General features: G+C 51.9%; 12 protein-coding genes across 12 annotated transcripts; 7 read left to right on the plus strand and 5 right to left on the minus strand.

The window, feature by feature from the left end:
• Positions 1 to 426: 426 nt before the first annotated feature.
• On the plus strand, positions 427 to 1,026 carry BGZ61DRAFT_342554 (HotDog domain-containing protein; the record flags this gene model as incomplete). Its single annotated transcript, XM_046239517.1, has 1 exon — positions 427 to 1,026. The coding sequence occupies one exon, from the start codon at positions 427 to 429 to the stop codon at positions 1,024 to 1,026; it is 600 nt and encodes a 199-aa protein (XP_046109312.1).
• Positions 1,027 to 1,114: 88 nt separating this feature from the next.
• Positions 1,115 to 3,121, minus strand: BGZ61DRAFT_343203 (fungal-specific transcription factor domain-containing protein; the record flags this gene model as incomplete). Its single annotated transcript, XM_046239574.1, has 4 exons — positions 1,115 to 1,999; positions 2,061 to 2,644; positions 2,720 to 2,855; positions 3,092 to 3,121. 4 exons carry the CDS (start codon positions 3,119 to 3,121, stop codon positions 1,115 to 1,117), a joined length of 1,635 nt encoding a protein of 544 aa, XP_046109313.1.
• Positions 3,122 to 3,591: 470 nt separating this feature from the next.
• Positions 3,592 to 4,558, minus strand: BGZ61DRAFT_442686 (putative haloalkanoic acid dehalogenase). The gene has a single exon (XM_046244775.1). The coding sequence runs from the start codon at positions 4,483 to 4,485 to the stop codon at positions 3,706 to 3,708; it is 780 nt and encodes a 259-aa protein (XP_046109314.1). The 5' UTR covers positions 4,486 to 4,558; the 3' UTR covers positions 3,592 to 3,705.
• Positions 4,559 to 4,952: 394 nt separating this feature from the next.
• On the plus strand, positions 4,953 to 5,589 carry BGZ61DRAFT_442687 (uncharacterized protein). The gene has a single exon (XM_046244776.1). It carries the CDS (start codon positions 5,074 to 5,076, stop codon positions 5,464 to 5,466), a length of 393 nt encoding a protein of 130 aa, XP_046109315.1. The 5' UTR covers positions 4,953 to 5,073; the 3' UTR covers positions 5,467 to 5,589.
• A 1,528-nt stretch (positions 5,590 to 7,117) lies between these two features.
• Positions 7,118 to 8,019, plus strand: BGZ61DRAFT_342424 (uncharacterized protein; the record flags this gene model as incomplete). Its single annotated transcript, XM_046239502.1, has 2 exons — positions 7,118 to 7,224; positions 7,338 to 8,019. 2 exons carry the CDS (start codon positions 7,118 to 7,120, stop codon positions 8,017 to 8,019), a joined length of 789 nt encoding a protein of 262 aa, XP_046109316.1.
• A 937-nt stretch (positions 8,020 to 8,956) lies between these two features.
• BGZ61DRAFT_560225 (ABC-2 type transporter-domain-containing protein) lies at positions 8,957 to 13,748 on the minus strand (the record flags this gene model as incomplete). Its single annotated transcript, XM_046255788.1, has 7 exons — positions 8,957 to 9,424; positions 9,476 to 9,705; positions 9,772 to 10,005; positions 10,065 to 11,006; positions 11,056 to 12,585; positions 12,642 to 13,674; positions 13,720 to 13,748. 7 exons carry the CDS (start codon positions 13,746 to 13,748, stop codon positions 9,001 to 9,003), a joined length of 4,422 nt encoding a protein of 1,473 aa, XP_046109317.1. The 3' UTR covers positions 8,957 to 9,000.
• An 886-nt stretch (positions 13,749 to 14,634) lies between these two features.
• On the plus strand, positions 14,635 to 16,712 carry BGZ61DRAFT_490458 (uncharacterized protein; the record flags this gene model as incomplete). The annotated part of the gene is made up of 7 exons (XM_046250334.1): positions 14,635 to 14,667; positions 14,747 to 14,770; positions 14,840 to 14,958; positions 15,023 to 15,348; positions 15,412 to 15,692; positions 15,746 to 16,195; positions 16,245 to 16,712. 7 exons carry the CDS (start codon positions 14,635 to 14,637, stop codon positions 16,710 to 16,712), a joined length of 1,701 nt encoding a protein of 566 aa, XP_046109318.1.
• Positions 16,713 to 17,512: 800 nt separating this feature from the next.
• On the plus strand, positions 17,513 to 20,000 carry BGZ61DRAFT_442695 (MBOAT, membrane-bound O-acyltransferase family-domain-containing protein). Its single transcript, XM_046244777.1, has 4 exons — positions 17,513 to 18,076; positions 18,137 to 18,768; positions 18,824 to 19,682; positions 19,741 to 20,000. The coding sequence occupies exons 1-4, from the start codon at positions 17,815 to 17,817 to the stop codon at positions 19,845 to 19,847; spliced, it is 1,860 nt and encodes a 619-aa protein (XP_046109319.1). The 5' UTR covers positions 17,513 to 17,814; the 3' UTR covers positions 19,848 to 20,000.
• Positions 20,001 to 20,156: 156 nt separating this feature from the next.
• Positions 20,157 to 21,123, minus strand: BGZ61DRAFT_341952 (uncharacterized protein; the record flags this gene model as incomplete). The annotated part of the gene is made up of 2 exons (XM_046239472.1): positions 20,157 to 20,906; positions 21,010 to 21,123. 2 exons carry the CDS (start codon positions 21,121 to 21,123, stop codon positions 20,157 to 20,159), a joined length of 864 nt encoding a protein of 287 aa, XP_046109320.1.
• Positions 21,124 to 21,277: 154 nt separating this feature from the next.
• Positions 21,278 to 22,162, minus strand: BGZ61DRAFT_125524 (uncharacterized protein). The gene has a single exon (XM_046237083.1). The coding sequence runs from the start codon at positions 21,891 to 21,893 to the stop codon at positions 21,432 to 21,434; it is 462 nt and encodes a 153-aa protein (XP_046109321.1). The 5' UTR covers positions 21,894 to 22,162; the 3' UTR covers positions 21,278 to 21,431.
• Positions 22,163 to 23,982: 1,820 nt separating this feature from the next.
• BGZ61DRAFT_560234 (uncharacterized protein) lies at positions 23,983 to 24,728 on the plus strand (the record flags this gene model as incomplete). Its single annotated transcript, XM_046255789.1, has 1 exon — positions 23,983 to 24,728. One exon carries the CDS (start codon positions 23,983 to 23,985, stop codon positions 24,493 to 24,495), a length of 513 nt encoding a protein of 170 aa, XP_046109322.1. The 3' UTR covers positions 24,496 to 24,728.
• Positions 24,729 to 25,397: 669 nt separating this feature from the next.
• Positions 25,398 to 27,931, plus strand: BGZ61DRAFT_527860 (uncharacterized protein; the record flags this gene model as incomplete). The annotated part of the gene is made up of 2 exons (XM_046253174.1): positions 25,398 to 26,417; positions 26,471 to 27,931. 2 exons carry the CDS (start codon positions 25,398 to 25,400, stop codon positions 27,929 to 27,931), a joined length of 2,481 nt encoding a protein of 826 aa, XP_046109323.1.
• Positions 27,932 to 27,961: the final 30 nt, after the last annotated feature.

The raw sequence follows: 27,961 nt of genomic DNA on the forward strand, positions 1-27,961 counted from the left end.
AGTCACGCTTAGGCTTCTTCGTCGTGACAAGAAGGCTGAAGCCGGCAGCCTTAGCGGCGGAAAAGGTCGGAAATTCAGACTTAAAGATATGCTGCGTTGTTGCTGCTGACGGGTTGTAATGACGGCTTCAATTTACGGGTTGTTATGCAGGTGGTTGTATGTATGAACAAGATTAATATAAATTGGACAAAAAGTAAGGGATTTTGGTGTAAAAAGCCGATACCGGCGTCCAGCCTCAATGAAGTGGGTCCAGCCACAAATTGGGTTGCAAACTACGCAAATGTGGGTTACTTTATAATCACTCCCCATTTAAAGTACAGACGGCCACCAGATCTCGTGATTGGCAAACGTATCTCACCAGGATCCTACCGTTTTCTTCATCATTGGGTTCGTATTCTACCGTCACCTTTCCATACTCAGTACAAAATGTCTACCTCGAGTACTACTCATGATGAAGGGCATACCCTTGTCGGCGAAGACTTCGACCCAGCCCAGCGCTTGCGCACAATAGTCGCCATTCACGACGCCGCTCTCAACTTCCAACAGCGGAACTCTACTATAAAAGCATCGCGCTCCCCTCTAGTCATCAAATCAGACGACCTACCCTTCAGTCTTGTGCAAACTACGCTCGAAGGCGCCGAGGCTATCGTGGAGCCTTATGTCTTCACTGATGATGACACGGGCTCTCTTCTCGCATTCTACCATCTTGGCCGAAGACTTGCGGGCCATTCAGGCATCGTGCACGGAGGCATGGCCGCCGTGCTTCTCGACGAATGCATGGGAAGGGCCTGCTTTCCACGTTTGCCTGGCAAAATTGCTGTGACAGCGAGGCTCGAGCTGGATTACAAGAGCCCGATTCCTGTCAACAGCATCATTCTCATCCAGGCTGATACGAAGGAGGTTCAAGGCCGGAAGGCTTGGGTGGAAGCGACAATGTCTGACGCAGAAGATGGTCGTGATTTAGTCAAAGCAAAGGCATTGTTTATCCAGCCGAAATGGGCTGCTGAAATGACCGAAGTGCTCTAAAGTGCGCATAGATCCCTCTTCCCATAAATTAGTTAAAGATGGGTATCAAACAGGGGCATATCCTTTGCGCACACTCAATATGCAATGGCTAGACTAGCAACAAATCGCAGTTGACTTCTTGCATCACACTCCTCCAGTCAACAGAAATGAGTCCAAGTTCCATTCCAGATGCCTTGCATATTGCCTCTCGTCGACTCCATACCTCTTCCACCACCAGTCTCATCGAGTTTCGGCTTCCGATCCCAAACGACGTGGCACAATCCAGCCACTCCCTCGCTGCAACGAGATCTTCCTCCGAGTATGCCTCGACAGCAGCAATGAAAGCTGGCCAGATAGAAAAGTTGCCATTGCTTATGGCGAAATAAGCAGACACATGTGAAAATGTCCTTTTGACATACGGCCGGACCGTCTTAGGAGGAACGTTTAGTAATGAACGGTACATATAGATGTACGTTGCGTTGACAAACGCCTCAATCTGGTCCGAAGCTTCTGGTGGAGACTGTTCATTGCCGGGAGGTTCATCAGGAGTGCTTTCAGGAACCAACTCTGCGTCGAAGACGCGGCGCGAATCGTCCTGGTTGCTGTGGATCTCGAGACGTGAAAGGAGGGTTTGAAGCAACGCATCGACCTCACCTTCTGAGTCGCTTTGTGCTTTGTTTCGAAAATCGGTGATCAGCGCAATACATTGGAGTACATTTCGAGGAGCGCCAATCGTGAATCCAAAATCTGAGGTGGACAACATTGGGGCCACCGCTGTGGAATCAGTAACGTTGTGCTGATGATGTACTTCAGACTGTTCCAGCACCAGCCCACCCTTTGAAGTATCACCGATGATTTTGATAATGTTCAGACTTTGTAGAGAGCTGAATATCAGGCCTGTAGACTTCCAGGGCTCAGAATCGTAGTGCTTCTTCAGCCAAGCCCATGCGCCTTCGAAGTGATGCCTCCATGATCCAGATGGCCCACTATAGATCTGCTTTCGTTAGCACACCCGTCGAATTCGCCAAGACGCCTCAAACGCAGTGATACCATACCTCGGCGAACATGAGGGCCATCATCGACACCATAGTAGCAGGGAAATCCAGCTCTTCTCCTGAAATGGTTTGGAGCATCTCTTGGATGGCCTCGCCATAATGCTTTGAGCCAAGGCGCACCATCTCCTTGTCAATTCCTCGTAGATGAGCCACATTGAAAGCGGCATGTGCCAACATGGCACTATACAGGGACTTTTGTCCCGAAGACGCTAATTCCAGAGCTGCGACGGGGTATTGGCTCTTCCACGGATTGCGTGAGTGCTCGTAAGGCATCATGATGATAGCCACGTGTGTTACATAATGATGAAACAAAAATACCTCGTCCCAAGTCGAGTCCGGGAAGCTATCCATGGCCTGGGGTATGGATTTTGACAACTGGCTTGCTGAAGCTCCTTCGGGATTTTGCCGAGACCTCGGGGGGATGCCTGCGAACACCAAAAAGGGATTGTGGCTCACCGACTTCAGGGAAGATACGGAGTACGGCTGGGTCGTCTGTTGTCCAACGCCAATGTCTTCGTCATACTGGGATATCAAGAGGTCCACTACATCCGAGGGTAGAACCTCAACGCCCTTCCAGGTGGATGCTAAGGCATGTAAGCGTGAACCACGGGTGAAGCGTAGGAGTGGCAATTTTGCGACAAGGCTTTCCGAACACGTACCACATGGAAGGATACGCCGACCTTGAGATGGGTTGATTCGGCCATCATCCTCGACCCAAACAAAATTAGCGTCATAGCCAGTGCAACTGACACCGATGCGTCGACATGCTAAGCATCCTGGTTTCGTTTCATCGCACTAGACAGACGGGGAGTGTAAGCAGGGCCCTCTACAAGACCATTCATGGCTGGAAAAAACGAGAACCTGACGCACCTTGACTTTTCTGGATCTGCATTTCCAGCAGCCCTGGCTCGCAATTGGAGTGTTAGCTGGGTTGGGATCATCCGGTGTCCAGATATGACTAGATTGTACGTGGAGCCTGGAAGTAAGAAGCCACCGCAGAACCGCCGGAGGCTAGGCAGGGATCTACGCACAGTGAATGTTCTATGACGCCGACGGACCATAGCTCTAGAGCCAGTCCTCAGCTCGGCGAAGAGCGACAGATTGTATCTTCTAGGCAATCGGGCTGCGGCTCTGGTTTTCTCACGCCAGACTGCAGGGCTATATAGGTGGATCTGCGCGGGGAGGGGCTTGACGTGCGTTATCTCAATGAGTCAGAACGATTGAGTGTGGGGAAAAGCAGTCCGGCAGCTCGGCATGGGCTACCTTTTGTTCCCAATTTGGATCATGAGGTGTCGATTGTGTATCCCCACCTCTCCGTTAGCGTCCTGGAGTGATACCTTCAGACAACTGTCTGGCGCAAATACCTGCGCTCTTTCGAAGCTCGAAGAAGGGCCAATCTATTTCGAGGACCGACATAGCTCGCTACATGATTGCTAATATTCTTGGTACCATATCTGTGTTAGATTTGGTGATGAACAGAACGCCTAACCGATGAGAAAATGAATCACAGAGGTCAAAAATGACGCAGAGCCTTATGAATCGAGCACACTGTCGTAGCTCAAGGGTATCATGTAAAATCCGAACTTCTAAGCATAATTTGGTAACAATCGGTCGAGGGAATCGGTGCTTGGTCGCAACTGAGACTCTACATATCAGCAAATGCCTCCTCTACCGCCTCCGCCATCTCTCCAAGTGTCTTGAATGTAAACGACAAGTCCAAATCATCACCAAAATCCTCCGGCCTGCCACCAATCGCTGCGTCTTTTCCCGCTCTTTCAATCCAACAACTTTTGAGTCCCGACTTGTATGCCGGGACATGATCATGCTTCAGAGCCTGCGCTGTGTGCAAGAAGCCGTCTCTTTTGACGCCCAAGTCTTTCTCGGCATGTTCAACCATGTACTCGAAATTCCGTAGGTCGGGCTTGTATGACCCGATCTGCTGGGCCGTGTAGACAGCGTCAAAATGTACGCCCTTCAAAGGGCCAGCCAGGGTACGGGAAAAAGACTCTCCATCAACGTTGGACAAAACGATCAGCTTGTACCGTTTTTGCAACTTCTTCAGCGCATCCACACTGTCAGGGAAAGCTGGCCAGAGTCCAACAGAACCGCCAAATTCTGCTTTCTCTTGCTCAGCAGTATCTGGCTCCAACGGGACCGCCAGCTCCTGGGCCATCTCGTTGTACACCATCCCAAGCAGGGGAGCATAATCCATGTCCGGATATTTCCTCTGCAATATCTCCTCATGTCGGGTGAATACCCCAAGAAGCCCCATTTTATTGTTTTTGAGGGGATGAGTCGCCGACAGGCGGGAATTGAGTGGTCCTAAGGCGGTGTAAATGCCACTTTCCCAGTCGACTAATGTTGCGTAAACATCGAACGAGAGTGCTGTAAATGACGTGAGCGGGCGCGTGCTTTGAGATGCCATAGTGGTCAAATGAGTAGGGTTGAGGAGAGTGGTGAGATAATGTGGAAGTTAAGAATGGTGGAATCAAAAATACCATGAGTACAATGTGCTGGAGACCTCTTGGGTCTTGAAGGGCGCTATATATCCTAGAATGGATGATGATCTTAGCTCAAATGAGATGTGCGGGTCACCATAATGCAGGTTCACTTTGGCGGTTAGCGTCATGCTCTTCGGTAAAAATTGCAACTAAATACCAAGATGGTTAGGACAGCAACATGCACTGCGGGATTCGCAAACTCCACCATAATAAATCATACGTTCTTAGGCCTTGAGCAATGAGAAACGGAATGCCAATTGCAATCCAATAACTATTGGTGCAGAAAGAGTGGGTATGTTATAGTTCTGCCGATTGTGACCGCCTGTTCCGTCCCGGGCCGTGACACAACAAGCCCGGTTTTATTTTCTGTCCCTTGTATTCTTCGCTTTCATACATGAACTCAACTTTCGTCAATAAATCTTACATTCCACTACTATTTTACATTAAGAACACGCAGGTATTCACATCAGACTTTATTTTACTTCGTCTCCCTGATAGACAGCGATGATAACATGCGTATAGCTATGAATCTAAGCGACGCCCAGGCCCCGGAGGCATTATTCCTTGACATCTCCGTGCAACGAGTCCTCCACGGCAACGGGGTTGACGCTGTCGAGCCCTGGGCCACCTTGTATGTCGATGCTGTCCATGACGGAAGGTTCGGTGATGCGATATGGGTGCGCTGTCATATCTTCGGGGAGGTGATAGATGGCATGATCGAAAAATTAACTGTACTTGAGAGCATTACAGAAGATGCAGTAGGATATAAGAAGTTTGCGCCGGAAGATTATGCTGAGGCTGTGGCTTTCTATAAAGATACGATGAACAGTGCAGACACACACACTGACGTGATCGAAATAATCTTGCGTATTGACGAGGAAGATGTTAGTGGTATAGAACTCTAGATCTTCGTTCATATATCCTTGTATTTAAATGCATGCTTAATGAGTGAGGGAGTAGCAGAGGACACTAAGAACACACAACCCACCCAGAGGCAGAGCTGTGATGACCGCAATAGTGTTGTGACGGAAAGGTTGGATAGGGTCGGGTTCAGAACTTGGATAAATAGCTTGATCGAGCAAAATATATGACCTTTTCAGCTGATACCATTTGATCAAATGGATCTCTGAGATGTCTCAAAGGGATAGGTCAAAAGACTGTCAATTGAATGAGATGCTAAAAGGGATGATTCTTGCTAACAGATCCTGTCTGAGATCTTCCCAATTTATGGTCCCAATAGGTCAGGCTACTGGTCCTTACCCGGTACGGTATTTCCTGTTGAAGGAACCCACCAATCCTAGCCCTTGTGGCTGCAAGCATCCGATCAGATGACCTTTATCCCCAAAGACCGGAAAACCCCGACTCATTAACCTTTTGGCGATGCATCATAGTACATAGATAGCATGTCAAATGTGGAAACTTACTTTGCGGAGCAGTTATTGTCTTGGTCCCAAACTCAGGGGCAGACGCTTGCCTCCATCATCATCCTTTCATCCGGCTGTAGACATAACCATGCAGCGCTAGAGCTCAGAAGAAAAGGCTAATCCTCTCACCTGACAGTTAAAAATCGAGGCGGTGCAAAGCTGGGGCATAGCGATTAACCCCCAACTCAGCCTACATACCATGATACCCCATCCCCTATGTACGCGTCCTACTACAACCAGGTGAAGTCATCGGTGTGATTGGTCTCAGCCAAGTGGTGATCTTCTAAGCTCATGACCTCTTCCATTGAGCAAAATTGAGGTGCAATATCAGTTATTCGAGCAAACGCTCCGTTAAGATGTTGATCACGCATGGGGCATGAAAGTCCATGGACTTCGTACTGGACTTTAGACACAATAAGCAGAAAATGAATCGTGAGACTTTCCGACTTGCATTAGACTGAATTATGCTTTTGGTTTTGTCTGCAGAAATCGGCTCTAGTCGGTCTACGATGTTGCATTCGCGTGGTTGACCCTCCCCTCCAAGACGCTCAATGGTAACCAACTTGACCGCCCCTGTTGTAGGTTGAGATATTCCCCAGTAAGAGCTAGCACATCCCCGCGCCACTAGCAAAGTCATAGCGACAAGTTAAACCTTGCGTCAGCTATTCAAGTGTGGGCAGCCGATTCCCCTGTGTCAGTCCCCGCGTCTCATCACCGCTTTGAGAGTAACACGGATTGTGGTGAGGCTAGCGCAGCCGCTTGGTTCTCCAACCAGAGCGTTCTATCGTTTTCTGCCCCACAATCGCCATTTCAACATCCCGGCGAATGGCTGGGCTAATCCTAGTATTGAGAGACCATTACGAAATCACGGCTTGCGTTGGGGAAATCAGCGTCGTCTTGCCTGTTGAGTTCGGGTGGTTACGGCCGCTAGCACGCGAGAGTTGGCACGCGAGAGTGACTCAAACTGCCACCCGGCTATCCTCGGAGCCAGCCCCCACCCGACCACGTACGCCATGATCGAGACCTACCGTACTTGACCATGGGAATGAATCGTTTAAATAGATGCAATTGGAATCAATCACGGATCTCTCAACTAAGCCTTCCTCATCGGAATCCCAAAATGACTGAATTCATGAGTGTCGAAGCCCAGCGGCGCTGCACATGGCAGTGCTTTGCGGATCTTTTTTCAGCCGCTATTGCTTCTGCTTTTGTCTCTCCATGGGTGACGGCAATCGATAAGTACGTATTCACCTCTCTGTATTATTGATGATGACTGCATTGAACTTCAAATTCGCTTTCAGTCCAAATTCCTGTTGTGTCAAAGATTGCAATCTAACTTCTCGTTTCCACAGGATCGTCTACTATCGAGCTGCAACCAACGCCTCTCTGACGTCTTGCGTCCAGTCATGGCTCGCCAAACCCAAGCCATCTCTGAATGCCATGTGGCTTCCTTTCCTGGTCTATTTCGGAACCTACGCAACCGCGAACCTATTCGATTCTATATACGCCGAAAACAACTGTGCAGATCCTGCCACGACTTCTGCCACGTCTTCCAAGTTCTTTGCTACGGCCGCTGTCAGCACCGGGCTGTGTGTCTACAAGGATGGATACTTTGCCGGGCTGGCGAGCAAATCACCAGCACCGCTAATGAGTTATTTGCTCTTTACAGCTCGGGATGCCGTCACAGTATATGCCTCATTCAACATGCCAGCCTGGATTGCCCCCAAGCTATCCCAGGTGTCCTTGCCAAACTTCGCCCCATTCTCTGTCTTCAGCTCGGAGGAATCAAGATTGCGGGCAGCCCAGATAATAATGCCAGCAGCATCTCAGCTTGTCAGCACCCCTCTTCATCTCCTTGGCTTGGACCTGAGCAACAGACGATACAAATTCCCGGTCCGTGAACGCCTCAGCATGGTTCGGCATCATTTGTCCTTTGCTACTCCCTTGCGAATGGTTCGAATTATACCGGGTTTTGGAATTGGCAATGTCGTGAACACTAGTTGCAGAAATTCGATGTTGGCTCGAGTGATTTGAAGTTTTTGAGATTTCGGTTTACCTGAAGATGCGCAACGTAAAAGCGTCGACGTTTTAGACATAGATCAGGAAGAAAATTGGATAGTCTTGTTTTAACTGATTGAAAACTGCAATGTTTTAGATTTAGTGTGCTGTAGTGTTGTCAGTAACGATCCCGTAATCAGTTTTCTCCATATCGAATAAGTAGAGCTCTTGGTACATGATGGCGCAGACTGAGACATCCACATCTAGCACCCTTTGGCCACATCTCCTTCACTCACCTTACGCCTAATCAGTACCAAATTGGCGAAGGGTGGAATAGATGGTTCTGGGCGCTAGCGAGCACTCGGTAAAAGCCGGAAGGTTAGACCTGAATGACTCTACAGATCGGTCAACGCTTTTACTGCCGTGCGTCCTCCGTTAGGCATTCAACCAAGCTATTTACGTCATAGTCATGATTCTTAAGTTCCGACATGATCCGATGGTGGTCTCAGGAATTACTCCCCATAGACAGACAACAGGCTACAACCTCAGCAGTAATGCTAGGAGATCTTCTCACAATAATTTGGCCTTCAGGTCGTCTAGAAAGTCTAGACATCACAAAACCTAAAGTATTTCGTACTTTCGTTCAATTTTCTTTCTTTGTTTCTATTGTACAAACACAATGGGATGCAAATGGTCCAGATCTAAGGCCCTGATCCGCAGTCTCCTTAGACCTTAGACCTTAGAGGTACTTCCGGCGTGCATAACAGAGCCGGATGTACCTCTAAGGTCTAAGGTCTAAGGAGACTGCGGATCAAGGCCTAAAGCACAATATGAGATCTGAATCTTTTGCATCCCACTGTAGTTCAATACTAATTAATCTCTTAAATCCTTTGACAGCTCTACAGTATCGTAAGATCTTGTGACAATGTGTCGCAATATTTCGAATCGTGAATCTACAGTCTATTTTTTATGGTCTGCTTCTGCGTTAAATACCTGGCCTATTAAATATTATCCAATTTACTCCTTCTTCGTCTTTCTTGTCTTGGGTACTCGCGCCAACCAGTAAATTCCCAACGCCGCAGCAATGTTAAACAGAATGTACACCCACATGAATCCAAAGTCCCTCCAACGGTTATCAAAACTGACTCCCAGACTAGACAAGAAAGTATTCGTGTCAGAAATTGTGCAATACTGGCATTCAGCACCGTTCCCATCGGCTGGGTTGTTCACGTAGCCACCCGCTGTGTCGATGTACGACTTCAAATAAGCACCACACGTCGTGTTGTTGGGGGCGGTGAACTTGATGAACTCATTCGATTCGCAAGAGGCTTGGGCGTTTGCCATTGACGTGCTCAGGAGACCTTCCACTACGTAGGTGAAGGGGTTAACCCTGTACATAAACATCCAGAAACCCGGAAGGTCCTGGGGTGGTGAGAGAATGCTTGTCGCTGCTGTTAGAAGTGAGAGGCTGAAAAAGGTTGATGGAACATACCCGCAAAATGAGAAAATCATGACCATGATAAGAGTCACAAGACCTCCGGCCACTTCATCACTATCGAATCCCGCAATTATCATGTTCGCAAACGTGCTCGTGAACATGAGGAAGAGCCAAATGAAAAGTAGCACAGTGACTCCCCGTGAGTCAACTGAGTCGGTCGGGTAGGCATTGCGATAGAGACCGGTAGGGAAGTACCAGCAAACAAAGCAAAGCACAGCCATAAGCTACATGAAGGTCAGCGTTGTATCCTTTCCAATATTCTCAAAGAAGCCATATAATTGGGCACTTACTGAGTTCCACGCCGCTTCCACAAGCATGCTCGAAACCATGAATGCCTTCCAGGAGTAAGTCCTCGAAGGCCTCTCGCGAGCTTCGTACATGGTACGCTGGGCCACAAAGGCAGGTAGCATCTGATTTATGACTTGCGTAAAGATGGTGAGAAACATCATGACGCCAAACATTTGGTTCTGGAGGCCACGCTCCGTGTTCTTTCCATTGAGGAACGAAAGGCCAATGAACAATGACTGGAGTATATAGTTAGCGTTTCCATTTAGTGTAGCAGGTTAATAGGCCGAATACTCACAGCTCCACCCGACAGGGTCACCTTGGAATAGATATATGATGGGCTGCGCCAGTATTGGTGGAAGAGCCGCCTCGTGACCTCAACATACTGCTCTCTGTGAGATGCGGCAAACTCGCTATGGGTCGTTGGAACCTGATCCCCAACCTGCTTGAGCTGCGAACTACCGTCTGAAACCAACCCCGCGAGCTCGGCCTGGACTTGGCCACGCTCAGGAGACACCTTCCAGACCTCAGGCCAGTCAACATCCGTGTGAGAGCCAGGTGCCGCGCCAATAACATCCAGCATATACTCAGCCGGATTTGAACCAGGTGGGCATTCAGGAGCGCCATTGCGGACGAAGTAGTCGACCAAGATGCTGGAGTTCTTGCCGACATCTCCGAAATAAATGGTCCTGCCTCGTGAAAGCAGCAGAAGCCGGTCAAATCGTTGGAACAGCATCGCAGAAGGCTGGTGAATCGTGCAGAGAATAGCTTGTCCGTTCTTGGTCAATTTCTCCATCAGATTGCAGATGGACCAAGACGTCTGGCTATCGAGGCCAGAGGTCGGTTCATCCAGGAACAGTAGAAGTTGCGGTCTGGCAGCAAGCTCAACGCCAATCGTCAACCTCTTTCTTTGTTCCACATTGAGACCCTCGCCCGGCACTCCAATAATCGCATCTGAATACTCTTCCATGTCCAAAAGGTTGATGACGGTGTCGACATACGCGAGCTTTTCCTCTCGGGAATAGCGGGAAGGCTGACGAAGAAGAGCGCTGAAGTTGAGGGCCTCGCGGACGGTTGAAGTATGAACATGGAGATCTTGTTGCTGAACATAGCCAGTTTTCCGTTGGAAGGAGTCATCGCGCAGTCGTCCGTCAACTAACATGTCTCCGGTGACAACACCCATCGTAACTCGGCTAGCGAGAACATCCAATAATGTGGTTTTCCCAGCTCCCGATGCACCCTGGATTCGTTTGTTAGCCCTCGCCTTTAATTGTTATATGAGTACATACCATTAAAGCAGTTAGCGTTCCTGGCTTCACCCAGCCGTCAACGTGATCAAGAATCCTGCGATCCTCGCCCTTGATTTTGACATCATAGCATACGTCTCTCCAATGGAATACTGAAGTTTGCTTTTCAACGTCTGAAAACTCACCAGAGTCGTCTCTGCCATCTTTCTGTGTGGTGTTGGCCTCTCCGGACTCTTCGTCGTTGTTAGGCTTTTGAGAATGCTTCTTTAGGGCGTTGCGAGCAAAGACCAACACCTCTCCTTTCGACCGTTCAGAAGTAATGTACTCGGTAGCAACCAAATGCAATCCCATAAAAAGCAGCGTAAAGGCAACAATCACTCCGAAGTTCCGCCACTTATGTGAGTCGTCATATCCATATGCGGACTTGATGTATGCTGACCCACTCACAAAGTCCTCTCCGGGGACCGAACCTTGAATTGCGCATGCTCTCGCAAGTCCTGTGACGGACTCGTAGTCAGGACCTTGGGGTACAAATTCCGAACAGGGGAATCTCTGGCCAGAGAATTCATTGATCATGAGGGTTTCCTGGGCGTAATACGCCGGGTTGATCCACCGGATCCATCCAATCCATACGGGCATGTACTGCGGCGGTATCGCGAAACCAGCGTAGAGGGTTATAGCCAGAAGAAGGATTGAGGCACGAGCAAGAGCTTGAGCAATGGTTCTTGTCAGCGATGCGATAAGACGAAAAGTCATCGACATGCTCATTGTTATCGCAAACGACACGAGAAAGAAAAAGAAGAAAGCCCCCGCCTCTCTTCGCAAATTTCCCATAAAGTAAAGGATCGTGTTCATCATTATCGCGTTGAACACCTTGTATGGAAGGTCGACGATCATAGAAGATAGTGCTTCTGCGCTTGGATGGTAAAGAGCATACCGCCCATGTTTCTCGACAATATTTCTCTTGGCGTAGAGGGTCAGAATTTCCAGGACGTTGTTGAAAACATTCATCAACATGATGAACAAGATCAAGAATCCTCGTTTGAAGAAGGCGCCGGTGTTCTCCGGTAGGTTGTAAAAGATACTCGCAACCACCAGTGACTCCGTGAGGTTGCAGCAGAGCATGGTGATAGTAACGCTCGGGTCCGCCTTAAGCATTGACCAGCTTCTTCCCAGCGTAAGGCTCATCTGCTCCAGATATGATAAAGTGAATGGAGATTTGGCGCGCTGAGACTTTGACTGGTCCATCTTGCGAGACTTGACGAAGTTCTGGTAGTTGTCACCGCCAAACGGGTGGCGCTCGAGGTAGTCGTCCATCTCGACCAAGAGACGTTGTCGGTGAGCACTCTTCTTCCAAGCCTGCGCAAACTCATCGGGAGATCGCGGGGTCTTGTTTTCCCAGCCTGGTCGGATGATGCGCTCTTGGTGGTTAGTCATTGACGTGAGGAAATCGGCTGTGGTTTGCTGTTCAGGGCAAACAAAACCGAGCCTCTCAAAGTAGGCCTTGGCCTCGCCTGTCTTGCCGAAAAATATCTGCCGACCCTGATAAAGCACAAGTACCTTGTCGAAGACCTGTGTGCATGTTAATATTGAGTACTGATCAATCAATGCTGGCAGGCTCAACTTACGTCGTAGGCATCCTGGGATGCTTGGTAAATAGCAACCGCAGAAGTGCAACCGATCACGTCGGCCTGCGTTCTTAGAGTCCGGCAGAACTCGAGAGCATTCGCGCTATCCAGTCCTCTGGTACTGTTATCCCAACATTGCAGCGGCGAGTAGCTCAATGCAGCCTCGGCAATTGTCACACGTTTGCGTTCACCACCAGAAACCCCTCTTACGAAATCGTCTCCCACGCGGGTGTTTCTGGTATGTGAGATGCCAAACATCGCCATTGTAACATCGCGCAGGTGCTCTGCGTATTCTTTAGGTGTGATACCTGCAGGGATGTTCCTGGGGCATCTAGCACGCGCGGCGAAATAGAGTGTATCTCCCACAGTTAGATGAGCGAAATGCTGATCAACCTCGGCAGCGTAGATCGCCTCTCCCCGGAAAGCTGTCCGAATCTCCTTGGGGTGGATTCCAGAATAGTTGAGCTCAGCCCCTTCGTCAATGTGGAATCCGTGGGTGTCACCAGCAATTGTCTTCAGGAACGTCGAACAGCCTGAGCCAGGAGGTCCAAGAACAGCCAGCATCTCTCCGCTGTGGAGGACGCCTTCGATGTCTCGCAGTATGTCCACTCGCTTTTGTGAGTCGTGCAGCAATTTACTGATCATAGTTCCAGCTTCGAGGAAGATGTTGCCAACACTCTTTTGGAAGTCAGTGTCGGTGCCGAATCCGTACACGTTGAGGTTCTTGAACGCCACGCCCGTTGTTCGAGGCGGGTTCCCTTCAGATGTGTCAGTTCGAATGTCGTAAAATGCTTTGGCCCATTTTCTGGCGTTGAAATCCGGGCTATGTGGGTTGAGCGGCCCATCTGATGGCAGTGGGAACAAGGTACCCGGGGCTGCATGCGATTGGGTTGTGAGTCGACGCGCCAAGTCAAGAATCTCTTCATTTTTGTCGGCTCCTTGGTCCTCGGATTCCCTTTCAGAGGGCCATTTCTCCTCACACGGCGCAGTTATCGATGTTGAGCACGAATCACCCAAGTGATGGTGAGGACGACTTGGTTCTTCGAGACTCGGAGTCGTGTAAGTCGCGGGCCCGGACTCAAGGCCCCCCTGTGCACCGTTTGCCATTTGGCGAACTCAATTGGGTCGCGATTCAATTCCACACCTGAAGTAACTGGTGGAAGGCGATGAAGATTGATTGAATTTACTAGACCAGGACAATTGACAATTGGCCTGGTCTTATATAGTGGGAAGGGTGAGGAAACGTAAAGCATACAATAAGATTAATCAGAAAGGTCCCACCCAAGGTTCACAGATGACTCTTCTTCGTTCAAACAAAAGCAATACGGTACGTAACTCGGTAAGTATCCATGCCAAAAAGCGAAAAGTACCGGCCATCGACGTTGTCGAAGCTATGAGTGTGGATCTGTTGAGGGTCGGTGGATCCAAACGACGGACTTTCGGTGGTTGAAAGACCGAATTCCCGTCACAATATTGCTAAACTCATTCGTCAATAACCCTAACCCTCGATTATTCAGACCCTCGAAGCGCCCCTCGGTCTTTGGCGGATTTGCCAAGCTCCGTTAGCGCCACGGGATTGGAATACGGCATGCATTTTGGGTGTTCGTCAACACTCGGCTCATGTCAATTGCTGGCTGCACCTCATTACCAACCCTGACTTTAATCCAACAGCCGACCACTTCTTTACCGTCTGACTCCCATGTGTAAATACCCCGTAGCGATATCTGGGGCAGCGGGAGATGGCGCAAATTATTGCGTAAACTGAAGCCTGGAAAGACGCCATGAGGCTCAAACCGTGCTGATGGTTGGTCATCTTCTGGTAGCGGAGATTTTTGCCCCCAAAGTCCGTCTTAGTCCGTCTTAGTCCGTCTCTCTCCATAGTCGACGTCAAGAATTTCATCCCCCTCGTGCAAAGGCGCAACCAGACGTCGCTATCTTTCTGCCATCCTGTACCCTGCTGGTGCTCACGTAGCACAATCTCTTAGATCGAGCAATGGCAGATCGTGAGCAGCTTAACCGCCTTTCGGTACGCGGGCCGCCCCCCGCCCAACGTCCCACACACGCCTGTGCTCTGTCTGGTCCAGCCACTAACTGATGATGCGCAGTGTTCGAGATGCAAAGAACGAAAAGTCCGTTATGTGCCCAAGCGCCACCTGTGGCCTGTGTCTCGCTGACATATCATTCTCTTCGTTTGTTAGGTGCGATGCAATCGAGTCATGCCCGAGTGCAGCCGGTGCAAGGCACACGATGCGGAATGCGTCTATCCCATCCGGGTGAAGAGGAGAAGTGCTCGTCCACTAGGAGTAGACCAGCCAATGTAAGCTTATCCTCCGTTATTAGACATATCCGTCCATGTGGACTGATGTCTGAGGGTATCACAGGCCTGCAAGCTCCGAGGCTGCTTTGTCCACCATCCTGGACCGACTGCAGCGCCTTGAAGCCCAGTCTGCCATCAACGCTCCACAGGGCTTTCGGACCGCACCGTGCACAGCCAATTGCTCCCCGGCCTCGTCCTCTCCAACTGCATTAAATACTCCTGCTTATCATGACGCGTGCGATACTCCTCTCCGAGTTAGGATCGATGCGACCGCCATTCTCAAAAATGCCGTCGATCAGGTCCGGGACTTGAGGCTGCGGGGACTTGCGACGGTCGTCATCACTGATGTGATTGACATTCCAGTTGACCTCGCCAGGTTCTGGATTCGTAGTAAGAGGAGCCCCTTCATCCTATTTGTGCTCGGGCTAACACAGATCTGTTCAGACTATCTAGATCACATGCCGGTTTGCATGTTTCTCAGTTTTGTGGACAAGCGGACAATCCAGCTCATACCTGACATCATCGGCCTCCCACACATCCACGTCGACCCCGGAATTCTAGTAATCTACTACTGCATCCTCTACCATGGATGCACACTCAGAGCCAGCAATGAATCTTCGAATGCGAGCATGTCCTACGCTCGACTGAGTTATGCGGCCTGCATGCGGGCGATTCCCGGGTGGCAGCGAGAGGCAACTGGAACTATGACGGACCTCATAGCAGCTCTCTTTTTGGTAATTACTGCTCCTCTTTATGGTCATCAACCATCCTCAAACTGACACCTCAGACCCGTATCGCTCATCAATTCTTTGACGAGGAGCTTGCCTGGAAAATGTTCAGGCACGCCTGCGAGTATTGCCATGCCCTCAACTTGCATAAGCTTGACAGCGCGGATTATCGTGAGAACGACAATACCAATTGCGACTGCGATAACGATCGAAAGGGGTTCTGGGAGGTACTCCAAACTGATCTCTACTTTCGGCTGATACTGAACAAACCCCCCGTTCTCACGAGAAACACATGGAGTGTCAACTTGCCTTGGTTAGACGCAAATTCACAGCCTCCTCCCGATGGCATTCGCGCCACAGCATTTCTGGCTAGTTCACGAATCACTCTTGTCATCATTCGGTTCTTTGCGCTCCTCGAGGATCCGGAGATAGACACGAAGGCAGAAATAATGACCAAGACCGAGGATCTCGGGCGCGAAATCCTACAGATACCCGCCGAGTGGCAGCTAGTAAGAGCTCGCTTTCAATTTTCTACAATTGTGTCTAATAGTCGTACAGAATGAGTGGCTGGCGAATGCCCCCGATCAAGAGGCAGACCTCTGGGAGGTTGCCGATGTCCTCCTCACCGGTTATACGGCCATCATATATATGTTTCGCAAAATGGCCGTTCTGGACTCCAGTTCACCCGAGCCCGTTACTACTGAGCTCGATATTCCCGAGTCTCCCGTCGTCACTGATGCAGCCCGCAGTATTATCGATGTCCTGTGTCAGATACTGGTCAAGATCCCTTACGTGGAGACCATGGTAACGCTTTTTGGAGCATACCGCTCCTATATTGCCTTTTCATATCTAACCAACACGCTGCTACGTGCCCCGGATATCCGACAGCACATGGCAGATGTCAAGTCGTTGGAACGCCTTGGCGACCAGGCAGAGTTGTTGGCAAAGGGGCAGAGCGACATTTTCCCTTTAGTTCGGGCAATGCAGAACCTCAATGCAGAGATCCGAAGCCGGTGTAGCCAATAAGCGTGAAGATAGGTGCATTTTGGAAGGCCAAAATAATCAGAAGATAGCACGGGAATGATACCTTGGGACTTGGCTGGCGTTTTAACTTAAAGGATGGAAAGATTGCGTCATCGGGAAGACAGGTCGAAGTTTGGGTGCATTTTTGTTGGGAGATACTCAATGGCAAAGCTTATGACAAACAACGAGAGACCAACTCCTCAGATGATGAAATCTGATTTGATCTCTCTCGACCTTACAACTAAATTAATATTAATTGCAGTTTATATTCAAGGCGACAACTTGATGGGATGTTTTTAGGGTTGCCACTTCCGGGTCTAGGGTAATCTCACCTGTGTACTTGACACATGCCAATTATTATTCACACGCACAACATACAGCGGCTTGCATGAGAACACCACGCGACATGATGTGTCTTGTATGTATGCAGATAAACCTAGACACTTTTGCCGGGGGAAATGTACCTTGATTGAGCAGGAATGTGAAAATAAGCCGCAAGACGAGAATGTCGAATCTCGTGGTTACAAAAAAACACATGGACATATGTATTTATCCTAATCCTATGATGAAAGCACTAAGATGGTAGATACCCAAAGCATATCAGATACGTGTAAATAGGAATACGTATGCGTGCGAATACCAACAGTCATCAACGACAATAAGCACATGTGCCTAATTGGCAACGGACTTTTTAGTTGAACCGCGGCAACGCGATGGGCGAGTGACATGGCCGCTAATACGAAGCCCCCAGCCTGCTTTTAGCCCTGCGCCCAGGGGTCTCACATGCCTAACAAGCCACCGACGTCCAGCACTGACCCCTGAATTTGGAGCCGGACTCCCGGGAGATCCAACATCCCCGTTCCCATCGATTTCCCCGGCCTCAATACCAGCACCCGCCCACCAAAGCACCCCACGGCAAGGCCACATCCTCGTCTTTTTCCCCTCCTTCAACTCCACCAAAGCTTCGTTCCCTCTGCCCGTGGTTGTAGCTGTTGCGCGCACCTCCCCGCGCATCACCGCCCCTCCCCGTCGGGCGCCTGTCGTTTCCCTTCCCTAGCCAACCATGAGCTGAGCGCCCTCGCCTCTCCGACCCGAATCCGCAGTCATGGGGCTCCTCTCCTACGCCTCTAGTCTCTACGACATCGACACCCTCGACACTCGCTTCACCACCCCGTCGTCCGTCCCCTACCAAACCGTCGTCGATTCGCGCGCCGATGCCGACGCCGACCTGAAGAAGGACGTTCCGGACAAGCCGCGACTCCACGGGCAGCCGTCGAAATGGAAAACCCCCGAGTACTACTTCTACCTCGGCTTCCTCGCCTTCATGATCCCCTACATGTTCTGGATCGCCTATGGGGTCTCGAGGCGTGCGTCGTCCCTGTCTGCGACGCTGCGTGCGTGACACTGGAAGCTGATGGTTTTCTTAGCGTCTGACCCACGATATGTCAAGTTCAGCAAATATCTGACCCCAGGTTGGATCCCCGGCCGTAAGATCGACGCCTCCGACAACCAGTACTACGTTTTCCGAAAGAACCTCCCCTACATGGCCTCGCTCCTCGTCTTCCACCCACTCCTGCGCAGGCTGTGGAACGCCGTGTATAAGAGCGGACCGCAATCCCCCCAAAGCCGCCTCGACCAGCGCGCCACATTCGACTACGTCTTCGCATTCATATTCTTGGCAGCGCTACACGGGATATCAGCTCTCAAGGTCCTGTTTATTCTCTATATGAACTACCAGGTGGCGACACAGCTCCCTAGGAAATACGTTCCAGCAGGCACCTGGATTTTCAATATCTGTACTCTATTCGCAAACGAGCTCTCGAACGGGTACCAATTTAGAACTATGGCCAGCTACATCTCCCCACCTGTGATGGCTATTGTCGGAAATGGGATTAAGACGGTTGACTCAGACCTGATGCAGTTTGGCAACTGGCTCGACAGCTTCAGAGGCATCCTGGCCCGGTGGGAGATTCTGTTTAATATTACTATTCTGCGCCTCGTCAGTTTCAACCTCGACTACTATTGGAGTCTAGACCGAAGCAACTCCAACTCGCTAGAGGTAAGTCGACTAGATTGACAAGTTCCCCCGTCTGCGTTCTAATAGGCCAAAGAAGAAGCAACTCGACCCCTCCAACCTCTCCGAGAAAGACCGTGTTTCCATCCCCGCGGATCTCCGAGACTTTTCTTTCCGAAACTACATTGCCTACGCCGTATACGCACCGTTATACCTGGCCGGCCCGATTCTCACATTTAACGATTATATTTCACAACAAAAGTACCGTCCTGCTACGATTGAGACGCCGCGTACTATTCGATATGGTATCCGATTCCTCTTGGTATTCCTAGCAATGGAGGTGGTCCTCCACTTCAACTATATTGGCGCAATTAGCAAGGCCGGTCCGGAGTGGAGGTCCTATACTGCCGCTCAATTGGGGCTTTTATCCTTCTTCAATCTACATATCATTTGGTTGAAGCTTCTGCTCCCCTGGCGCCTTTTCCGACTCTGGTCACTCCTCGACGGTGTTGATCCGCCTGAGAATATGGTCCGATGCGTCAGCAACAATTACAGCACCCAGGGCTTCTGGCGTGCGTGGCACCGCTCATACAACCGCTGGTTGATCCGCTACCTCTACGTACCGATGGGAGGTTCCTCATTCCGCAATTGGCAAGCCATGGCCAAGTCCGTTGTGACCTACTTAGTCGTTTTCACCTTTGTGGCCCTCTGGCATGACATCAAGCTACGGCTCCTGATCTGGGGATGGCTGATTGTTCTGTTCATGATACCCGAGTGGACGGCTGCCTATCTCTTCCCTAAGCGAAACTGGGAGCATCGACCTACTGAATACCGGTTTTTATGCGCAGTGGGATCAGTGCTGAACACCTTTATGATGATTGCCGCCAACCTGGTTGGATTTGCGGTTGGCCTGGATGGCTTGACGAGCATCTTGCAAAGCATCCTGCACGATTGGTCTGGTACGTTAAACACCTCGTCATTTGAACCCGTCATCATAGCAACTAACGCTCCGAGCAGGTCTCGTTTTCCTCTGTACCGCCTTCACGACCCTTTTTGTGGCGGTTCAATGTATGTTTGAGGTTCGTGAATCGGAGGCTCGACGGGGAATTATGATCAAGTGTTAGAATCTATGCATCGCCACCGCGTTTGTGTCACGCGTTCCCGATAGACTGGGCCAGAATAATTGTAATGGTACGACAAGAAGTTATGGATGTGGTAATGAGAGATGTATGGCAATATGGAAAGGCTTGTTGAAATGATATCACACTGGGATGTTGTGCTAGGAATTATGCATTATGTTAAGCTACTAAACTAATCATATTTGGGGTATTTTGATGATTCGATCTATCCAGTTCGGACTCTGCATATTACGGTTGTCTCCAAAAACTTTCTGTCAAACGCTGCAAGATTTGTCAACAGGGGGACCAGGCGGCCTAGTATAACCGATCAGGCGTCTCGGAGTTGCTTCCTATGGCGTGCTTATTTTCCATGCGATTCATCTCAACGTCATTGTCGTGGGGCGGCGCGGCAAACTTGCCCTCCTTGCCCATCTTCGTCTCAGTCACCCACTTCCGCAACCAGATGAGGCACCATACGATGCAGAAGATGATGACGATGCCAACCGCGATGCCAATGATGTAGGCGGCGACGATACCCCGGCCGTTCTTCCTGTAGTCGAGGAAGCTGTAGACATAGACGCCTCGTGTTGCGTAGGTGATGAAGGCGAGACCGAGGTACAGGGCGAGGATGAGGATCAACCAAGGGATGTTGACCCAGAGCGGCTGGTTTGTGCGGGGGATGATGATCTCGAACAGGGCAAAGGCGCTGTTGAGGCCATGCTGGCTGATATTAGACCAGGCGTTGAACTCGACGGTGAACCAGGGACCATCGTAAAGGACGACCCAATAGACGATGGTGACGAGGAACGGGTATGTGACGATGGTGGAGTAGAACAGGGCGTGGAGGGCCTGCAGCGGACGGGGGAAGCTGTCGAGGAGAGGGCGGCCGCGGATGGCGTAGGTGAGAGTGTGGATGGCGGCGAAGAGAAAGTAGAAGGCGATGCCCCAGTACGTCAGGATGGTGAAATACGAGAACGAGAGGCGGACTGCAGAGCAACCGCCCAGGGAGTCGTGGGTGCAGGTCCAGCCGATGATGAAGAATCGGGTGACGAAGGCGTAGAGGGACTGTTGAGGAATGTGTTAGCGACAGAAGGGGAGACGTGTGTATACACAGACTGCGTATAACAAGCTTGATGCGACTGAGGGAACCGCGTATGAAGCAACTTACAATGAGGGCGCGACAAGCGAAAAGCAAGTAGGGACTCAACAACCACGACGTCTCAAAGCGATTGGACGTGTCCCAGAGGTCGGTCCCGAACTTGAAGGGGTTATTCGGAGCCATTGTAGCGAGCGGCGGTCCCCAAGAGCTCGGAGGAGCTGTCTCGCGATAGGGGTGAGCGAGGTGGGCGGAAGAGAAAAAAGCCCGATGCCGATGATGTTGGGGAAGTGGGCTGGGCGATCTCTTGGTCGCGGTGGTGTGCTGGCCAGAGTGTGCGCTGGCGAGCTAAGATGGGCTGGGCAATAATGATGTGGCTTGGCCTACTCAGCGCCGAACGTTGGAGGCGCAACTCGAGTGACGTGATAGAGGCGCCAGAGATTATTAGTTGGCTGCGAGTAGCTGAGAAACGGATGGAAATTGGAATTGAGTGATCACGTTGGGACGGGAACATTAAGTCTTGCGCGTAGCGGCGGAAGTCGAGCCTCTCGGTCTTTGCAGTGGACTGTGGACTTCCTGGTTTCATTCCACAGGCCCCGTCCGTCAATGCTGAGCCGACTCCCGGTGGCATCGCGGCCACGCCTCCTCGGAGCTTCACCTCGATCCTGCTGCGCCGTGGGCCGTGTTGTCGACTTGGCTAGCGATGGAGCCAAGTCGCAACGGCCGTATTGGCCTATGAGCCTTGGTTTCTTGGCATCGGCACATGGCTTCCCGGCTTGTTTCTCAACTCCAAAGTCTTGCTTCCATCCCCGTTGCTGCGTCTCGCCGCCCACCACCAATCCTCGGTGCCTTCGCGTCAATGGCCACTGACGGCGGCGGCTGTGCCAGAAAGCAGCTGGCGTCGCCGTTTGCTTGCGCGTCCCAGCAACAATTGTGCCATGTAGATTCGTGGACATGGCCGAGTCAGAGGGTGGATACGGCGACAAGGGACGGGCCACGGCGTATCCGTCTTGCGTCCTGGCATCTAACCTACAACTGCCACGGTCCCGCCGTTCTTACGATGCTAGCCTCTATTCTGCAGCCTCAGCTTGTCGACGGGTCATTCATAGGCTCTAGAATAGCGAGTGTTAGCCAGCAGTCAACACATGATATAAGAAGTCATCAATCTGAAGCATCTCCTTGTGCCGCAAATGAAGCGGCGGGTTCAAGATTGGTATGGAAAAAGGGTCCAGCGACTCCATCGCGGACCAGGCTCAGCCGCGCCCCCCCCTGACGCAGAATGCAGACCGAAAACCACCTTGGAGGCCAAGAGCTTCTGTGCGAAGTGCGCCACAGTACTGGCGCGGGCCTCCCGACCGGATTGAACCGTGCAATTGACTCCATCGCCGTGGCCCTGTCAATGACACAATGGACCAGTATCCCATGTTGACCCATTGCATCGCATCCTGGCGGTTGTCTTGACCTGTCACCGAGTAGCTGCCCCCTCAATGGATCACGGCGTCCCCTAGAGCCTGGGCTCCATTTGCGGTCCCCAGTCCGCGGTCCCCAGTTGGCCATCTCCAGGCAGGGGGCCAGGGCGAGGCGTCGACAACGACAGACGATGCATCCCCGTAGTGGGCGATTTGCAGATGACGGATGACGGATAACGGGTATTAATAAATGAGGTCTTCAAGTCCAACTGTCAAATTCCGATCGATCACAGCCCCCTTTCCCTTTTGACAAGCGCCAAGCTGCCCGATCCGCGCACCAAATGGGTCCTACTTTAACATGGACCTGTCCAGGGCGTCGTGCTTGATGCTGGGGCCTCGAATGGCTGGACCCAGAGGTCGTCAACAAGCCACCCCAGACTATTCGCGCTGGGGAGCTGCGGTTCTAGAGACGCCTAGGCCAGCAAAAAGATTGGCCCAGGGGGGGCCGCGGGATCCAGACACCCAGACCAGGCCAGACCAGGCGACATGGGGGCGTCCAAGATCAGGTTGTGTGTGCATCTGCAGGCCCCTGAGCTAACAGGACGGCCTCGAGTGCGTATGCGCGATTGGGAGAGGAGGAAAATTGCAGCAAAATTGGATGTGCACGCGTATCTCGTTTTTAGAATTGACAAACATTTGATTACCGGCGTGGTACCTTCACAACCGAGACGAATCGCGGCGTGGACGTGTTGATAGTGCTGACGCCCACGGGACGGAGTCGTAGGGATGGGTGATGTTTGTTGGTGACACGCCCGCCCCAGCCCAGCCCAGCCAGGCCAGATGCGGCAGTTTGTCCTGCATTGCAGTGCGCAGAGCTAAAGACTCCAGCGCGTGATAGCGGCTGATCACCCAAAGAGTCAAAAGTCTCGGCTGGCTCTAATTTGCCCTGGCCGTATTGCGAATTGTGGTTCACACCTCGACACCCAATCCAGCGGTTGGCGTAACCACACCATCCCCATCGGCGGTTCTCCGTACTACGTCGCACACACACTGGACGCCCACAAGCACCTACAAACCCACGCGTAAATTTACACCCACCGCACACCACACACACAGAAGAAACCTCGGTAGATCTAGATCCATGTTTCTCGTCGTTGACTGGTGTTTCCCCGGTTCATGATTGTTTTTTATTCCCCTTCGTCGGGTATTGGGTGGTCATCATGACTCCGAGAGTGCGGGAGTGAATTTGCCAAGTCCATCCAATCCCGTCTGCGAGTTCTCATTTCACATCTTCAGGCCATTCCCCAATCTCCAATCAATTTGCCCCTGAAAACCGCGTCGTCGTGTAGAGGTAATAAATCATACTTCGATACCTTACCTACTCTGTACTGGATGCCTCCTCCCACGCCTCCCGCGCCTCCCACTCACTCCTCCCAGGTACGCAGACGCACGCGAGGCCTGCATCCCGGGACCGCCCCGGGCCTCGATCACAAAGCTCTGGCGGGGCCTTGACTTGACTTAGTCACATAGAGGTACGTTCCCAATTTAGCAATCCGTCCATCAAGCCGCCAGGGACGGCGGGACCAGCCCAGCTCAGCCCAGCCCAGCCCAGCCCAGGGAATCGCTCATCACTGCCATGGATGGGTTGGACTCGGGATTCGGCCCCACTAGTTGGGCAATTGCAATTGGCATCCGTAAAGAATTGGCAGATTTGGTGGAATTTGGTATTAAGCAGCATCGGGGGCTAGCCATGGGCGCGACTACTAGCCCACTAGCATCATTTTTGGACTGGATAAGGCCGGGTCGCATTGGCGCCTCAGTGGCCCAAGTGCAGGTGGCTCATGTGGCCCCTGGCGGACAACCCGCTGGCCCTGCAGTGGCTTCACTGGGCTGCAGACGTCGTTTTCAGTGGCTTTCACTGGCCTTTGGCGGGGAGATGGCGCAGGGGAATTTGCATGGGCCGAGGGGCCGCCACAGGGACAGGAGAGAGCACTTGGGCTCAGTCAAGTTTAGTGCACTCGTCGAGCCAGTGGCTGGCGCGGTTCAGGCTCAGGGGATTCAGCGAATGCAGTGGACGACCGAGCGAGAACACACACACAGTAGGGAGGAAGGAGGGAGGCACACACACACACAGACGCAGTGGAGTTAAGCGCACGTACATTACATGGCGCATGGGGGAGATGCCCACAGACCACAGACCACAGACCACAGGCGGAAGGAGCGGACGGGGACGAGGGTGAACGGTCATGGTAGGGACGAAAGACCAAAGGGCCCAAGGAAGGAACGCCTCCGTAACCCTGCGGCGCCCTAGGCCACTCATTGTCATGGATGCTGTCCCATCGAACCCACGCCTCCCCCTCTCTCTTTCCCTTCCCGACTTCCATTGTATCCTTACCTTGCAACCCTCATCCTCCTTAATAACAGCTCGTCGTTGGCTTTTCCTCCTCCCCTTCCAGTGCCAGTTTGCTCGGGAATCCCCCTTGCAGCGGATCCTTCTCGTGGTCTGCAGCTACCCCGGATTGTCAAGAGCCAACCGACACTCCTGCTTGGGACCTAATAAGGTCCCTGATCAGCTGATGATCCTCCCCTTTGCAGCCGAGGATTACAGATAAACTACACAGCTCTCAGCTCTGTCCACCTACATCCACCTCTCGCCTACCTCCCGCCGATCTCCCTCCTCCGTCGAGCCTCAGCCCAACTCGACTCACTCGGGATCGCAACCGTCGCGGGCAACACTGCTACCGCTCTCAGCTCCAGTTGACCGCCCTGTGACTACTTTGGCAGTATCATGGCGCTCGCCGTCCTCTAAACACTGGCTCCTGGCGGCTCCCGAGATGCGATAGCAGCCCTCTCCCCGGTCCGACATCTTCCACTCCATTCATCGCCTGGTTGCATTCCGCGGCGCCAACAGTCGCAGACACGCCACCAAACTTTCGTCACCGTCGCACAACATCCAGTGACCGCCTCTGCCTGCCTGTCCAACGAGGACACGGCTCCCCGCAGCCCCTCGATTCAATTCATTCCTATCAGCCTTCTTTTTTACCCGCCACAATGCTACCGACCCTTCGACCTGTCTCGAAAATCAGACTCTCCGGTACTAGCACCGCCACTATGCCTCCAACCACCCTCGCCCCGTTGACCTTCGACAAACCCAGCGACCTCCGTATCGTCCTCGTCCCGACCCCCGAAGACGCCGCCACGAATATAACCATCTCAGATAATCTACGATCCGAGCTTGACGACGATGAGAGTCTACTATCCGAAATGCACCCACCTGCCGACCAGAATATACCGGTCCACCCAGTCCCGTCTATGCAGGAGGCCTTTGCCGAGTCTCTGCATGAAGTGACGAATGGTCAAGATGGTCCTGGAAAGCCCAAGTTGAGGGAGCTCGACGCAAAGGGCCGCAGAGAGAAACTTATCGAGCAAGCCGCCCAAGACGAACCTTTCGATACGACCTGGCGGTACCGACCTGGCCAAGAGCAACATGAGGTGTACAAGTTGATTTCCCAGATCACGTTTGGTGTTTACCTTTTACTCAACGGACTGGCGGCAGACGACTCCCAGGTAGTCAGCATTCTCCAGGGCCATATCAATGAGGTGGATGAGTTCCTGGAAGTGATGCTGGAGGACTTTGCCCAAGCTCACCAAGATCTCACCGAGCGCATCGCCCACCTTCAGCTGCCCATGGGCAATAGAAATGCCTTTGAAGGGATGCTTGAGGATCGCAACTTTCGCGCCCAGATTCTTGCTGGAAATGAAAAGATTGACCACATCCTGGCTCGAACAAATGCTGCCATGAAGCAGTGGGACGACGACATCGACGCTGGCCTCCGGTCCAGTGAGGCATTCATGGATTGGCTCAACGAGCACAAGGATGCCGAATGGGCTGAGGCCTCCCCGGACCTGGGCAAAATTTCCCGAGCTATGAAGGGCAATGCCGACGGTTGGCTTAACGCCTTTGATGACCTCAACAACCAAGCACAGGACTTGAACGGCTTGATCATCAAGCTGATGACCATTGTGGCTGAAATGGAGAAGACGGCTGGTGAGGTGAGCCGAAAGACTTGGGTAAGTTTGATATCATGTTCAGTCTTCCAGAAGGGCGAGGCTAACACCCATAGGCAACAATCCCTCCATTCACTCTTCCCATACACGCCTCACAAACTGATGATCCTGAATCTCCGTCATCACCAACGAGCTCACGCGCCCGGTCTGCTACCCCGGTTGGGAGCGTTGGAAGCAGAGATTCCGCATCCACTCTCCATGCCCCGAAGAGAATCGCAGACCCCGAAGTTGATACTCTCAGCGACTTCCCTCTTCCTGGATCTACCCCTCTACTCCCCCCTCGCATGAGCTTCCAACTCGCGGCTCCGCAACCAACCGTCATGACCACCTTGTCCCCGACTGTTTATGACGGCCCCACCTTGTCTCCAACTGTTTACGACGGCCAGCCCACACTGTCTCCGACTGTATATGACGGCAAGCCCAAGTTGACCCCGAGCGAACCTAAAAGGGACGTGCCGAAACACGAGGAACCTGAAACTGAGGCATCACCATTCGATGACGCACTATTTATTCTTCAGCCACGGACATACACGCCGAGACTCCCTGAGCCGCTTCCCTCACCCATGGTAAAGAACAGCCCACCGCAGTTACAGATTCAGACACAGACCCAGCAACAAATGAGACCCCAGTCTAGGGATCCTCATATGATGCCTCCGCCTAGGGATTCTCAAATGAGACCCCAGTCTCGAGATCCGCAAATGAGGCCGCAGTCGAGAGATCCCCATATGATGCCTCAGTCTAGGGATTCTCAAATGAGGCCACAGTCTCGATCTCAAACGAAGCCGCCACCAAGACCGTCATCCAGATCTCAAAGTCAGGCACAGTCACCGCAGATGACACAGGGGCAAGGATTTCTACAAAAGAAGACGTCTCTGCGCCAGCGTGTGTCCCAGAAGACGACACCCCCCGAGTCCATCCACATCCCCCCAAGGAACGCCGCAGAGGCAATGTCGGTCCGTCCATCAACGAGTACCAGCATGCAGCAACCACGCATGTCTCAGGTTCCCGATTCTACGTACGCCTCCGATTTAGAAGTCTGTCAACCGCACCGCCTCCCTCGTGCAAGTTCCCACGCGGATTTCAGCGCTCCTTCACGACCCCAGCTCATGCCGACACCCCACTCCGAGCACCAGCAATTCTACCACCCCGTTCGCGCATCGCCCCATTCTCCTCTTCAGCAAAGACCTCACACTGCCGACCCCAGGGATGGATACTTCCCTGGCCATGTGCGCCAGCAGCCGTCTCGCGTGGGCGGCATGAGCACTCTAAGCAGCGTAACTTCAGCAACATATGATGATACGGCCACTCTGGCTTCTCGGGCAACTACTCAAGCTGGAGGGAAACGCCTCAAGAAAAAGAAGAGCGCTCTTGGCTGGCTGAAGAAGGCGTTTAGTATGGACGAAGACGAGCGAGCAGAGTACCAAGCACGGAAGGCCATGCAATACAACAACCAGTTTGCCAACCAGCAGTACTTTGAGACAAGCCCTAAATTCCTGGATGGAAAGCGGCTCAGATGAGGCTGCAGTGAGTGAACAGTCTTGGATAGC

Source organism: Ilyonectria robusta (assembly GCF_021365365.1).
Source record: "Ilyonectria robusta strain PMI_751 chromosome Unknown BGZ61scaffold_3, whole genome shotgun sequence".
NCBI classification, from domain to species: domain Eukaryota; kingdom Fungi; phylum Ascomycota; class Sordariomycetes; order Hypocreales; family Nectriaceae; genus Ilyonectria; species Ilyonectria robusta.

Coding starts and splice junctions, on each gene's coding strand:
- BGZ61DRAFT_125524 (XM_046237083.1), bottom strand. CDS start 21,893: ATGTCCACGAATCTACATGGCACAATTGTTGCTGGGACGCGCAAGCAA.
- BGZ61DRAFT_442686 (XM_046244775.1), bottom strand. CDS start 4,485: ATGGCATCTCAAAGCACGCGCCCGCTCACGTCATTTACAGCACTCTCG.
- BGZ61DRAFT_442695 (XM_046244777.1), top strand. CDS start 17,815: ATGGGGCTCCTCTCCTACGCCTCTAGTCTCTACGACATCGACACCCTC. Junction 18,769..18,823: donor GCAACTCCAACTCGCTAGAG/GTAAGTCGACTA, acceptor AGGCCAAAGAAG/AAGCAACTCGACCCCTCCAA. Junction 19,683..19,740: donor CATCCTGCACGATTGGTCTG/GTACGTTAAACA, acceptor CGCTCCGAGCAG/GTCTCGTTTTCCTCTGTACC.
- BGZ61DRAFT_442687 (XM_046244776.1), top strand. CDS start 5,074: ATGCGTATAGCTATGAATCTAAGCGACGCCCAGGCCCCGGAGGCATTA.